Source organism: Meriones unguiculatus, chromosome 9 (assembly GCF_030254825.1).
Source record: "Meriones unguiculatus strain TT.TT164.6M chromosome 9, Bangor_MerUng_6.1, whole genome shotgun sequence".
Lineage (NCBI taxonomy): Eukaryota > Metazoa > Chordata > Mammalia > Rodentia > Muridae > Meriones > Meriones unguiculatus.
The window spans coordinates 118,656,551-118,670,880 of record NC_083357.1 but is presented as its reverse complement, the minus strand read 5'-3'; the positions used below and the strand labels follow the sequence as shown (position 1 = coordinate 118,670,880).

Genomic DNA, 14,330 nt, shown 5'->3' with positions numbered 1-14,330 from the left:
TTATTGCCCAAGCAAGGCACCTGATACATATTTTTGTACTTCTAACATCTAAAGTAAAATAGAAACTATCTAATGTATGGTAAGGTTAGTCAAAAATGTAGGCAGGGTTTCATTTTGACCATGTATTTCACTTAAATCTGCATACAGAAAAGGCCACAAAACGGCTGTTGTGAAACTTCTAAGTTCCCATTTAACAATTTTCATGACTCTTATCTCAGTTTATTACACAATAAAACCAGACATGCTCTTAAAACTCTTCCCACTGTTATAAAGGTTCTAAGGCAAGTCTTGGATGGGACTCACTGCCAAGAGGAAGGAAAGATGTCAAAAGGTACAGATGTTCTCGGGACAAAAGAGAAAGCAACTGATATTAAACTCTTCAATGCATCCAAAGAACACACAATAGTTGTAGACTGGGAGCGGGAGACAGGACGAGTGTGCGGTGGCGTGAACGCTTCATTACTGTGGGAGAATAGCTGATGTCTGGGGTCACTGGACCATTCTCCAAATTCTTCTTGACTTTTGGGTTTGTGTAAATAAACAGAGGATATGGAACAGATTTTTAAACCAAAGGATCCCCCGTCAAAGCCACAGTATCAAATTTCTGCTCATCCACAGAGAATTAGAGAAATGGCTCATGCATGATGTTGGAGACAGTACTTTCAGGCAGACAGTGATCTGTGCTTACGAAGCACGTAAGTGTATCCTGACTCTCCGCATCCCTTAATTGACTCGAAAAGACTAACAGGCACACATAAACAGACACGGCAACTTCTGAACACTTAATTCTAAACTCAAACTCACAGATCAACAACAGGGCATCAAAATCCACTGCCAAGACACTGAGCAGTAGTTAATACCATCCACAAAAGAGTGTGGGACTCAGTCACAGTCACTGATAGAAATGTCTCATGGGAAATCTATCCTAACAGTACTTTCTTCTAGAGTGGTGGCACACACCTTTAATTCTAGCACTCTGGAGGCAGAGGCAGGCTGGTTTCTGAGTTTGAAGTCAGTGTGGTCTCCATAGCAAGTTCTAGGCCACCAAGGCTATACAGTGAGACCATGTTTCAAAGAGAGAGAGAGAGAGAGAGAGAGAGAGAGAGAGAGAGAGAGAGAGAGAGAGAAGGGAGGGAGGGAGGGAAGGAGGGAGGGAGGGAGGAAGGAAGGAAGGAAGGAAGGAAGGAAGGAAGGAAGGAAGGCAGGCAGGCAGGCAGGAAGGAAGGAAGGAAGGAAGGAAGGAAGGAAGGAAGGAAGGAAGGAAGAAAAATGTGCTAGATTTCCAATGAAATGGCTACATAAGTTTCATCAAAAGGGGAAAAACAATGAGACAAAATTCAGGGTCCTAAAGTATACTTCTCTCACTATCACCCTCGGTTGTTACCAACAGTCATTCTTGTTAGGAAACTGTGAAGCAGTCTGCCCAGAGATGGTACAGGGTGTCTCCAGCTCCCCAGGCTGTCTGGGCACCTTTGCCCCGCCCCTTCCAAGTGATGACGTGCGGTCACAGCCCACACCCTGCACTGGGGTTCAGAAGCATGGGATCCCCAATAATCAATACATAACAGCGAAGGAGAAACTGTAAAACTTCTGACCCTAAGTCAGGGAGGAGGAGCAGGAGAAAGAGCAGGGGAAGGAAGAGGAGGAGAAAGAGGGAAGAGGAGGAGGAGCAGGAGAAAAAAGAGGGGGAAGAGGAGGAGAAGCAGGAGGAGGAAACTTGTACTTGGGTTAAGTGATCTAAGAACTAGCGCTAGACTTGTGAGCCACTGTGTGGGTGCTGGGAACCACGCCCAGCTCCTCTGCAAGAACAGCTAGTGCTCTTAGGCACTGAGCCAGCCCTTCAGGGCTCACACTTCTGCAGACAGAAGCCCGAACCTGCTCTAACTCTTAGTCTCTCACTGGACCCTTTGCCTTTCAGCATTTCCCAAAAATTTTCAGCTAAAGCACAGCTGTGTTGTGAGCATTTAACTTACATAAACACTAAACCCAAATACAAAAGATGGCAAAGTAACTTTAAAACAGTGTCCACACATCCTCAGATAATTTCACTTAGAAACTCTGGTTTTGCATTTTGTTTTGTGTGTGAGACAATGTCTCACTCTGCAGCTCATGCTATCCTCAGCTTCATTATGTAGCCCAAGCCAACCTCAAGTCGGTAGAGGTTCTCTTTCCTCGGATTCCCAGGCACTGGAGTCCTAGGCACAAGTCAGTTCCCAGGGTCACTTTCTCACTCCCTTCACACTGCTGAAAGGCATTGGCCATTTCCCAGCAGTTACTGCAGCCATCTCCTCAGTGGCTTCCTGGCTCCAGAGCATGACTGGGTCTTGTTTAAGTCCAAGAAGAGCACTGTCAGAGTGAGCCTTACCAAACCAATGGGAGAGAATCTTTAACTCACTTATTTTGTGTGTATGTATACATGTGGCTGGAGGCCAGAGGAGGACATGCCCTGCTGTTTTATCACCTCCATGATTAACTGTGGCACGGTCTCTCCCTGAACCTGGAGTTATCTCTGAATATTTTCATAATTAAAAAGTATGGTCTCAAGGTTTGTTGAAGTTCCATGGTTTCTCTTCCAGTCCTTCCGGATATCACAAAGAATGCCCACAAGAGCCTTCCTAGGATGAGAAAGGAATCTGGCTGTGACATCTGTCATGCTATTGATCATCAGGGTTAACTCGGCTGATCCAGCCAACATGAGCAGATGCCTTGCCCTCTCCATGTGCAACCCTCTCAAAGCCGCACACTGGGTCACAAAGGATGACTGTTCTCCATAGACAAGTGGCTACTAGAGTCCCTGCTCCACCGCCAAACTCTTCAAAGCTTACATCATGCACCTCCACCCCACCCCAGCGCACTCTGACCCAACTCTTACGAGTCATCCATCCTTGGTTTCTGAGACGGAGGCTCACGTAGCCCGTGCTGACCTCTAAATCTCAGTGTAGCTTTCTGGGCCTCCTGTTTTTACCCCTCAAGGGTGGGCATGACAATGGGCCACCACTCCAGGCTCATACTTGCCCTCGTACCACCGTCAAGGTGCCTTGCTGCTGCTGGCCCTGGCCAGATGCTCCCGGCTAGCCTGGTCTACCCCCCACCCCGTGCGCTCTGCACCTGGCTCCAGGGTGTCTCAGTGAGGACCGAGCTCATGGTTCTGTTTCCGAGAGAAACTCCCCACCATGTCTCCCCTCTCCATCATTCTAGCCTCCGCCTCCACAACCCTGCACATTTTCTGACATTTCTTCATGCTGGCACCTCTTACCAGAGCAGGCCTTTGCAACCTTGCTTGCGCCATGGGTTCCTCTGTACATGATGTAGCGCAGACACTCATCAAACAAAGCGCGAGGTCTGTAAAGGCACGGCACACACACTGCAGCCCGGCTGCTCAGAGAGCCAGCGCAGGAGAATCGTTTGAGCCCAAGAGTCCAGTATCATACTGAGCAAGACTTGTTCTTATAAAGATACGGTGAACGGACCGGGAGTGGGAGTCAGCGGTAGTGTGCATACCTACTATGGAAGGTAACTGCATTTGATCCTGATGCTGAAAACAGGCAAACAAAAACACACACAATAACCTAAATAGGCCTGACACACTGAAAGACAGGCCCCAGAACATCCCTAAAATGTTTACGATTTAACCCGTGTGGCTCTTTATTAAATAATGAGCTCCGTAGGCTGGAGCCTGCAGAAGTTAAGAGTGCAGAAGTGCCTACTCCTTCAGGAGACCTGGGCTTAGCTCCCAGCCTCCCGTCGGGCAGTTCAACAATGACCCGTAGCTCCGGCTCCCAGAGATCCGCGGCGCATCAATCTCCACATGCTCCTGCATGTATAGGGTACACCCACTCCCAGAGCCTCACCCACGCGCATACAGGTTAAAAAAGAAACAATCCTTAAAATAATAAACAGCAGTGGCTCCAAGGAATCTCACTCTCGCATAATCCAGCAATGCCCACATCATCATAAGAGAGTAAGGACACACATGCGGCTTTTAATGGTAGAAAGTTCCCTAGATATCAATTTTGTTTTAGGAAACACTAAATTCCAGGTCGGTAGCAATAAAATCATTCCATGCGTGGTCTATTCATCTATATTCACGAACCTCTGATAAGTCATTCTGGCCATGGCCTTTTATCACAGCCACAGAAAGTAAGTAACACGCAGTGCTTTTTCAGGCCAGCACCTCAGCATCCAACACATGCCCGCCTGCAAGGTCTTAACGAGACCTCATCCGCAGGCACCTGCTCCTTCTTGCTCACACTAGACCCTAAGCTCGGAGGCTTGGATTCTACTGCGCTGCATGACTGTCCAGTAAGTAACACAGCCTCCTCCTCCTAGGACATTTAAAAGGGAAGCAAGTGGGAAGAGGAAGAGAAAGCGGAACTGACCATCTGAAAGACCAGATGACGTCTAAGTAAAGAAATAGGAAGGAAACATTAATGATAAAGTAACGATTATATAAAATTAAATTCCTCATCTCCATAAATGGCAAAGTTTCTCCTGTAGCCAAATATATAATTCTTTTTAAATTCTCTCTCTGTCTCTCTCGGTGTGGGTGTGTGCACGTGTGTGCAGAAAGTCTGTATGTCAAGTGTTTACCTCTGCTATTGCTATCTTTTTTTTTTTTTTTTTTTTTTAAACAGGGCCTCTCATGGAGCCTGGAGTTTACCAGTTGGCTAGACTATCCACAAGCACCAGGATTCTCCTTCCTCTGTCTCACCAGCTACAGAGTCATCAGCCTGAATTACTGCACCTGTTTGGTTGTGGCTACTGCTCCGGTTTTCTGAGTTTTTGTTTTGTTTGTTTAGCACAGGTGCTGGGATCTCAACTCACCCTCACGCTTGTGTGACAAGCACGTTCACGACAGGTCCCTCTCTCTGTCCTCTCCTTGGTTTTAGATTTGGCTGCATTAGGCAATCTAATTTCTAATTTCTATTCATGTTAGAATTCTGAAAAGTTATTTACCTCTGTAAAAATGACAAGAAAAAAGTTGCCCAAGAAAGGCAATGTCTTGGTGAAGAAGTCTGAGCAAGGCCCAAAGGGACAGGTTCAAAGGCAAAGCTCAGGACCTCAACAACCTTCCCTGCCTGAGGATGCTATGTACAGAAAGGAAGTTCTCCGCCCAGGTCACCGTCCAGCTCTGAGCCCCAGAGACATGGATTCTCCAGGGACCCCTTAGCACAGGACTTCTCAAACCGCTTCCAGAGCACAAAGCTCAAGTAATCCAGATGGTGATGCTACGAGTGGGAATGTTCCAGCTGCCGGCAAGATGCATGAAGAGATTTAACCAACTGTGTGAGTGGAAAAGCAAAGTTTTCTTAAATAACATAGATTATTTCTGGCTTCTGAAATTACAAAAGAAAAGTATTCTAAACGTATAACAACGTATTATAAAAACATACAGCAATTTCAAACTCAAAAGGAAAACAATATCCTACACACTAAAAATTATCAAAGTAATTACACATTGGCATTAAATAAACCTGGTTCAATCCTTAAATGACACTGTAAATTATATGGCCAGATGTCAGTGTATATATATATAAAGAACAACTCTAATTTCTTAAAAATACACTATAAAAACAAAACCCTTTACTAATATAAAATAAAATTTTGTTTTAAAACCTTTCTGTGGTGGGGTAATTATTTTCAAAATGTGCAGAAGAAGGATTTCTGCAGAGTATCAATTCTCTCCCATCCAAGAAATAAAGATTAGCGGGTCACCGTAATTCTTCCATCACGCACCAGCGACCTGTTTACCTGTCGGCTTAATAAAGTCTGGCAACTGCGATTTTCATCAACTGTGCGTCTCAGGAAGCTCACCTGGCCTCCTCGTCGTCCCTTGCGATGCGCATGCCTTTCCCTCCGCCGCCCGCTGAGGCCTTGATCATCACAGGGTAGCCTAGCAGCAGGAAGAGGGAGACAGATGCTCAGGCTTTGATCACGTGGGTGTATGAACATGACAACTGACCACATGTTCCCAGCACAGACAACAATCATTTATTTAAAGTGCCATTCTTCAGAGTTCCACAAACACCACCAATGTAATCAGCTCTCACATCTAAACACATGAGTGAGCATGTGTTTCAATAAACATACTTCCCAAGTAATGGAACAGAAGCTTAAAGAATTATTTGTCACACAATTCTAAAATCAGAAATATAATATGAACGAGCCAACAATTACAGAAGCGTTTACATAGCATGCACACATGCACATGTGCACACACCCACTTGTAATTCATTACAAACTAATTTCTCTTTCCTTTATAGGTACTTTGGGTATTTTCAGGCAAAAGGTTACAGAGAAAGCATTCGGCTTTTATCTGTGAAACTGGCAGGAGAGCACGGGGGTGAAATCAGGCCACTCCCCAGTGCCAGACATCACTGCTAACAACAGAAAAGCCACTGCACTTTTCCACACACTCAACAGGCTGTCAGGGCCCGAAGAGAAACCATTTTCAGTGACAGCTTTATGAGAAGGGATAAAGTCATAAAGTAATTCTACAATCCCTTGAATTACATGCGCAAGAAAAGTCAGTCTCAGCTGGGCATGGTGGCACACACCTTTAACCCCCAGCACTCGGGAGGTAGAGTCAGGAGGATCTACATGAGCTCAAGCTCAGCCTGGTCTACGTAGTGAGTTCCAGGAAAGGCAAAGCTATTCAATCAGCTATCTCAAAATAAAAATAAGAACTATTAAAAAAAAAAAAAAAAACCTTCCTGCTCTGTGATTCTGCAGCATCACTCAACTCTAGCTATAGGCCCTACATGAAAAAGGAAGAAAGTAACCAAACCAAACGTCACAGACCTTTGACCCTGGTTTAGTTAAGACAGCACTTGCTTTCTCCATAGCTCATAATTAAGGCCGCTAAGATATTTGAGATCTGCATTTTTAAAACAGCACAAGCACAGTGAGAAGAAAAATAAATGTGTTGTTCCTGTTTCAGAGGCCTTCTAACCCAAGAAGAGAAACACAAAGGACCCAAATGAAAAGAGCAAAGGACCAGAGGAAGGTAGGGAAGAGGAGATTGGAGATGGTGTGACAGGGAGGGTCAGCTCAGTGACGTGATGGAACACGCGTTTAGGCGTGAGCTACGGGGACAGAACAGAGGTGAGGGACATGGGAAGCTGTATGCAGTGAGTAAAGCAACTCAGTAGAAATCAGACTGCAGCGTGGGCACGAGCGGACAGTGGAAGTGACTGTGCACGTGTGCACACCAGACCCAGCCTAGGGCCATGCACCCTGCTCACCCTCACGGCACCAAGGCTGGCATCTGTCTCATTCAGCACTGTGGTGGCAGCATGGAGAAATCATGCTGAGATCAGTAAAGGGGCGTGTGCGTTCGTGAGTGTGTGTGTGTGTGCGTGAGTGTGTGCGTGTATGTGTGGGTGTGGGTGTGGGTGTGGGTGTGGGTGTGTGGGTGTGTCTACTTTGGAGAAGTGGAGAAGTGTGGTGTAAAACCTCAAAACTACCATGCCTGTAAAACTCCTATCTGCAACAATGCGCAGTCTTCGTGTAGACAAACGCATCCCCTCCCCCCACCCCGGAAGCGTGTTAGCAGTCCCACCACACCGATTCATCCTTGCCACAGGAAAGCAAGCAGGGAGGGGTGTTCTCCTACATCCCTCCTCCCTTTCGGGTCCCAGGACACAGGGAAATCTGCACTCTTCTCAGCCATATACTATAAACCCCCAACTATGTAGTCATTTATGAGTGTGAAAACACGAAAAATTTATCTTTATCCAAAGGGTCTCTCTTGTTAGACCTATAAATACATGCAACCCAGGAAGTCGAGTCCCTGACAAAAATGTGAAAAGCTGAGTAAGAAAAGGTGGGAGAAAAGACCTGGACTCCATTCCTAGCACCCACATTAGAATACAGGGCACCCAGTGCCCTCTCCTAGCCTCGGAGGGCTGTTGTACATGACTAAAAATTAATTCATTTCAAAAAGAAAATGATGGAAGGGAGAGGAAAGAACTGACAGAAACTGGTGACACGAACTCTGGGCTACATTCTAAAGAAATACAAAGGTCTTTCACTCAGTCTGTGGGGTTAGGTCAGTCATTACATCTCAGGCGGCCCCAGCCCATGAAAAGACACATTCCACACAGACGCTAACAACATGAAACAGCCTAGTTCCTCTCCTACCAGCTCACTGTGTCCAGCCACTCTAGGTGAGCTAAGTCATGCAATGCCAGAAGCCAGAAGTGGAAAGAACAGTAAGGACTTAGTAAAAGTCAGTATTACTGAAAAAATGTAGCATTACCAACAAGAAAGATGGCTGTGGTGATTCTCTGTTACCTAGTCAACATATGCAGGTTCCACAGTCTCTTATTTTCTAAGTCACTAAAGCACTCACCCCTGGTTTGGGCTTTGTTTGTGATGCATTTCTTTTGTGTTCTTCAGTTAACATGTGTTAAAACAAAACCCCCTTCCTTATCTCAACAAATTCAAAGTACCTGAGGCTTTACAGCTTTTAATACACAGAGGCATCCGTGCTCCACAAACACACACACATCGACACTCTCCTGCTTTCTTGTTTGTTTTCTGAGACAGGATCAGACTGTGCAGCCATGCTGGTGTAGGGCCCTCTACAGCTCAGACCCCTCAGCCTATCTATCCACTGGCCGGGTTCTGGAATCACACGGGTATCACTGTCTCCAGGAAAAGATAGCTTAAACTCAGGCCTCGGTGCTGCTCCGGTTTCTTCTTGCCTTGCAGTCCTCTCAAGGGACATATCTGGGACGGCCCACATGTTCGAGAGCCACACAGAGCCTCCCAACACTCCAACTGCACAGTTATGGGTAAATGAACACTTCCAAAAAGAAATCTCCACAGCTTCTCCTCACGAGCCAAGGACACTCACACTCTGGGGTCATGACAGTTGGGAATGATGTCCTTCAGGGTGGCCAGTTTTGTTCTTCCCTTGAAATGGCTTCTCTAAATAAACTGATATTTTAAATGCTAAAAACTGAGCTGAGGCAAACTCAGTGAAGAAGAAGGAGCCCTAGCAGAGGATGGCTGTAGAGTTCTGTCTGAGAAGGAAGTCGCTGACAGTGCTTTCTGCTGTAGTGGCTGCAACACTGATTGTAAGATCACTGTTGGAGCCCAGGTGGCAGACGGCTGTGGTCTGGATGTGGCCAGTCACAAAAGACAAAGACAAAGACTTCCGTCTGCTCTAGAGCTCGAGTCCCCATGTGCTGGATACAGCAGATAAGGAAGACTCCGGAAGCTTAGCAGCTTCCCCATTTAGTTATAGGTGCTAACAACAAAAAGAACCACCTTTCCTGACTAACTGATAAACAATGTTTACCTACATAAGACATGATAAATAACCAGACTCTTCCAGCAAATGCTCAACCAGCCCTGGGCGTGGAGAAGTGACTTAAAAGCTGATAAAATACTTAAATGTTAAGCTACTCATAATCCATTTCAAAATTAAGACTTAGATTTCATTTCTTGAACTACATAGAACATAACAACTAATGGAGAAGGGAAAGTGAAAAGAGAGAGAGAGAGAGAGAGAGAGAGAGAGAGAGAGAGAGAGAGAGAGAGAGAAAAGCAAAATACCCCTTGGGAACTGTCCAGTTCCAAATGTAGTAGTGCTGCTCAGTAATCTCAGGGGTGAGGCAGGGCTGGTGGGCGGGGAAGTTGTCTCTTAGAACAGTTAGGAAACCTACAAAGGCCTTTGTTTCCTAGAGAAAGGTTCAAAGAGACAAGAACAGAAAAGATACTGCAGGGAGACGAGCTCTCTAGATGGACAGACAGCGCCTGATAGCAGACAATGGGGCTCAGAGGAGAAAACAAAAGCCCTAAGACAACATCAGACAGGAAGGCGCTCCCCCCCCCCCCCCCCCCCGTGAAAGTCCTGTGTTAGAATTACAGAGAAATCAGTGTTACACAATGCATTTTGCAAATTGTTTTGTCCGTTTAATGTAAAATAGTTAAGCTGCTCTTTCTTTCTTTAGAAAAGAGTTGGTTTATTTGGGGTGGGGGGAGCTGTCCTTTGTGATATTTTTGAAAAATACAGCTTCCCTGTTTTAACACTTGGTCTGGCCTGCCGACCTGATGGGTTTAGAAGCAGCTGAGAAACACAGCTTTGGGACCATCTGTGGGGGAGGCTTGTACACAGAATGGGGAACACGCTCCAATGGACAACCTCAAGGCCCAGAAAGAGCAGCACATACTGCCGCCTTCGCAGCCTCACCCTGCGTGAGTCTGCTCTGACACCAGGTCCCAGCTTCCCCCACTGTCCAGTGTGGAATTAATACCAGCCACTCTCCAGGAGCCCCAGGCCTTCAGTACCAGATGACTGAACCTTGCGGCAGCCATCACACACTGGTCTCTGCTTCTGCAGCATGGCTAGCCACTGCAGGACTACCAGGCCCCGCTGTATAAGGCACTAAAATTAACTCCCTTTTATGACCAGGACTTGAGCCTCCGAGTAAGAAAGCAGTCCAGAGGCTGCCTCTGTGTGAGCCAATGGAGGTCAGAGTCTGAATAAGACAAGAGATATTTATCCCAAGAGAACAGCAGAGAGAGAGTTCTTGAAATCCATGAAGGAAATGAAGAGAAATCAAGCAAACAGCAACAAGAAGCTGCAGGACACAGAGAAGAAAAGCGAATCCTGCACAGCTGCACAGCTCACGGACACAGAAGCAGGAAACACACCACCTGGAAAAGTATACTAAGAATTGAGCCTTAAGAGCAGTCTCTTCAGCCAGGCAAGACGATACATGCCTTAATCCCAGCGCTCAGGGAGGCAGAGGCAGGTGATCTCTGTGAGTTCAAGGCCAGCCTGGTCCACAGAGGAAGTTCCAGGACTGTTCCACATAAAAACCCTGCCTTGAAAAACAAGCCAACAAAAAAGCAGTCTGCTCCATGATGTCAGGCACATGCCTATAGCCTCGGAATCCCACCATTTAGAGCACCTGGAGCCCACACAGCCTGGCCCACATGCTCAGGAGTGCACGGACAATGAGCCAGTCAGTGTGCAAAGCACACCACAGAAGGGAAGGAAACATGAGACTGTCCTAGACTGCTGAACGACAACAGAAAAGGCACAACACCAGACAGAGACCTCAAAAGTTATCTTACAGAAGTGATCAGTGACACACAGAGAATTACAAACAAGCACATGAATTAAATGAGCATCTAGGGGTACAGAAGCACAGAGAAAAAAGTCAGCAAAACTGATAATGAAATCAGCAGTTGTAGTCTGAACGAAAATGGCCTCCATAGGCTCAGAAAGAGTGGCATGACTTGAAAGGGTTAGGTGTGGCCTTGTTGGAGGAAGCATGTCACTGGGGGTGGGCTTTGAGCTTTCAGAAGCTCAAGCCAAGTCCGGTGCTCTCTTACTGGTACCTGACAACCCGTGTGCGGAGCTCTCAGCACCAGTGCGCCTGCATGCCACCGTGCTTCCTGCATGAACCACCATGAACGGACTGCACTCTGAGACTGGAAGCCAGCTCCGATGAAATATTATCCTTTAGCAGGGCAGTTTGGTGCACGTGTTTAATCCCAGCCCTTGGGAGGCAGAGGTAGGTGGATCTCTGTGAGTTCAAGGTCAAATTTCACAATAGCCAGGGCTAAAAAGTTTTCCTTTATAAGAGTTAGCATGGTATCTCTTCTCAACAATACAATCCTAACTAACAGAAGATTTTGTTTTTCTTTAAGAAAATTTCAGCAGGGAAACTGAGATTACTTTTATAAAAACACAAGAAGTGAAAATTTGTTGGAAATGAAAATTTAAGTGAATAAAATTTAAAAAAAAAAAAGGACAGTGGACACTATTACCAATAAACTAAACTAAGCGGAGAAAAATACTAGGGATAGAAAGTAAGACTGACAAACTGCTAAATTCAAATATCAATAAGTAAAACAAAATAAATGAGTATATCCACCACGGTCCAATAACTGTGAGATATGATCTGGAGAATAGACCTAAGCATTCATAGGGTAAAGGAATGATGGCATGGAATGATGGCAGAAAAAAATAGACATTCAGCTGGGCCTGGTAAAAGATGCCTTTAAACTCAGCACTAGAGAGGCAGAAATGGGCAGATCTTTGTGAGTTCAAGGTCAGCCTGGTCTACATGGTGAGCTACATAGGACAGCCAGAGCCACATGGTGAGACCCTGTTGATATTCAAATGCAATAGCCATTTGGACTCCAAGTGGATACAAACAGAAAAGAACCTTTCTCCAACATATAAAACAAAGAAACAATATTAAAAGTTTTTAAAGCAAATGTTAGCTCATATAAAAGCAAGAACATAAAATAGCATTCGCTCCCTCAGCAGTAACCCTCAATGCCGGGAAAGTATGGGACTAAGAGTATCAGGCCCTGAAGTAAATAACTGTCAATCAAGAAGCTATTAGCTGGCTATGCTACTTTACCTGACAGAGAAAAGGGGCATTTCAAGACAAGCATGAACTGAAGCAGTTTAAGACTGCCAAGCCAACGCTGCAGCGGATGCTTAAAACACTGCACAAAGAGAAAGAAGAGAAAGTCTCCAAAACAAGAGCACAGGACAGAATAAGCTTCTTGAGAAGAAGAACTAAGAAAAGCAGAACTACACAGGACACATTACCCAACCTGGGACACCAGCAAAGTCTTTACACTTTGAAAAGAAAGTAGAGAACAAACAACAATCAACAAAGTCACAAGGAAACATTAAATGTAAAAGGCCCCACCTTTAAAAAGATACAGGCTGGCCAACTAGATAGCTAGGTCTAGGATTCTGCTGTTCCCAAGAAACATGCTTTACTGCTAAGGACTCCCCAGAAACAGAGAGTCAGTGAATTCTACCACTGATGCAGAAAACCGATATCTGCTAAAGCGGGCTTCCAACCAAAATCAGTCAGAATTGGTAAGAAGGTCACTACATACTAATAAACGAACAATGAATGGAGAAGATCTACAATTGTGAATGCAGATGCACCAAATGCCTGGGCTCCCAATTTCAAAAGTAAGCACTACTGACCACAAAAACTGGATAGGTGCATTCACAACAGTAGTGGCTGATTCAAACACCTCACTTTCATCTCCACGTCATCAAAACTAAAAACCAATAAAGGAAACTCAGATTTAAACCACATCACAGGCCAAATGAACTAAACAAGTGAGTTTACATTAAAATTTTAGGAAAATTTCAAATAACCTAATGACATACCTCAAGGATCCAGAAAAACAAGAATCCAAACCCAAAAGCATAAGTGCTGAAGTCAGAAACTAATAAAGATCAGGTAGAAATGAATGGAATGGAGACTAACTAATACAGATACAGATACACAGAATCAATGGAACGGAGTGGGTATTTGAAAAAAACAAGATGAACAAATTCATAGCCAAATGACCCAAAAGAAAAAAAAGACCCCATTAACCAGAAATGAGCAGAGTGAGACTCTGTCCCTCTCCTCCCTGGTCCCTGCACCCCTGTTTTTCTCTCCTCAATAAGAACCCAGAGAATCATTACACAGTACTTTTTAACATGTACATTCCACAGGCCTGGGAAACGTAAAATAAATAAATTTTGAACACATATGTCTTATATAAATAACTTTAAAAGATCCATAACAATCTAGGAGTCTAAAATGGTGGTTAAGTTTCCAAAAAAAAAAAAATTAAAAAAAAAGGCCTCCCAGCAAAGCTCAGGACCAGATGGATTCTGTGCCGAAACTATCAAACCATCAGCATCACCTGACACCAAAACTGGACAAGGAAGCACACATACATGTGTACACACCAAAAGAAAGAAAAAACTAATGAATCATCTTACCAAGAACATAGAGGTGAAATTTCTCAATAAAATTCTTGCAAAATGAATTCAAGTACAGGTTAAGATTATACATCAGGACCAAGTTGGTTCCATTCCAAGAATGCAAGGTTGGTTCTACATACAAATGAATAATGTCATGACCAACTATGCATTAGCTACTTTAGCTACTGTTACCTTAGAAAAGAATTGTGAATTTTCCCAAATAAAAAAATGAACAAAAAACAGTGAACAAAGCATATTTTGTCTTTCCTCAGTTGTCATTAAGTGTACAGAAATTAATAACTACATATTGATACAGTGATATTTTAATAAAAACAATTTTATTAGCAGTTACAAATATGTACAGTTAATATATTAAACACTATTTTAATATTAAATGTAATCTTTTAATTTATCTATTTGTTAACAATGAACATTAATTATAATACACTAAGTATGTTTAGTTTAAATAAGAATTCATCAATACTCTATATGTGCAGATATAATCAAAATATGTTATAAAGTATAATAAACCAACATAGAACACTACTAATTTGGCAGATAGAACTGGGTAGAC

The 14,330-nt window shown here is 44.3% G+C and overlaps 1 protein-coding gene across 3 annotated transcripts in view; it reads right to left on the bottom strand.

Moving 5' to 3' along the window:
• Positions 1-14,330, bottom strand: part of Pcca (propionyl-CoA carboxylase subunit alpha) — a 288,912-nt gene that overhangs the window by 179,146 nt on the left and 95,436 nt on the right. For all 3 annotated transcript variants that reach the window (XM_021644430.2, XM_060391661.1, XM_060391662.1), the window contains one exon: positions 5,815-5,893. In XM_021644430.2, coding sequence (XP_021500105.1) covers positions 5,815-5,893 — 79 coding nt within the window. The remainder of the gene's footprint in view (positions 1-5,814; positions 5,894-14,330) is intronic.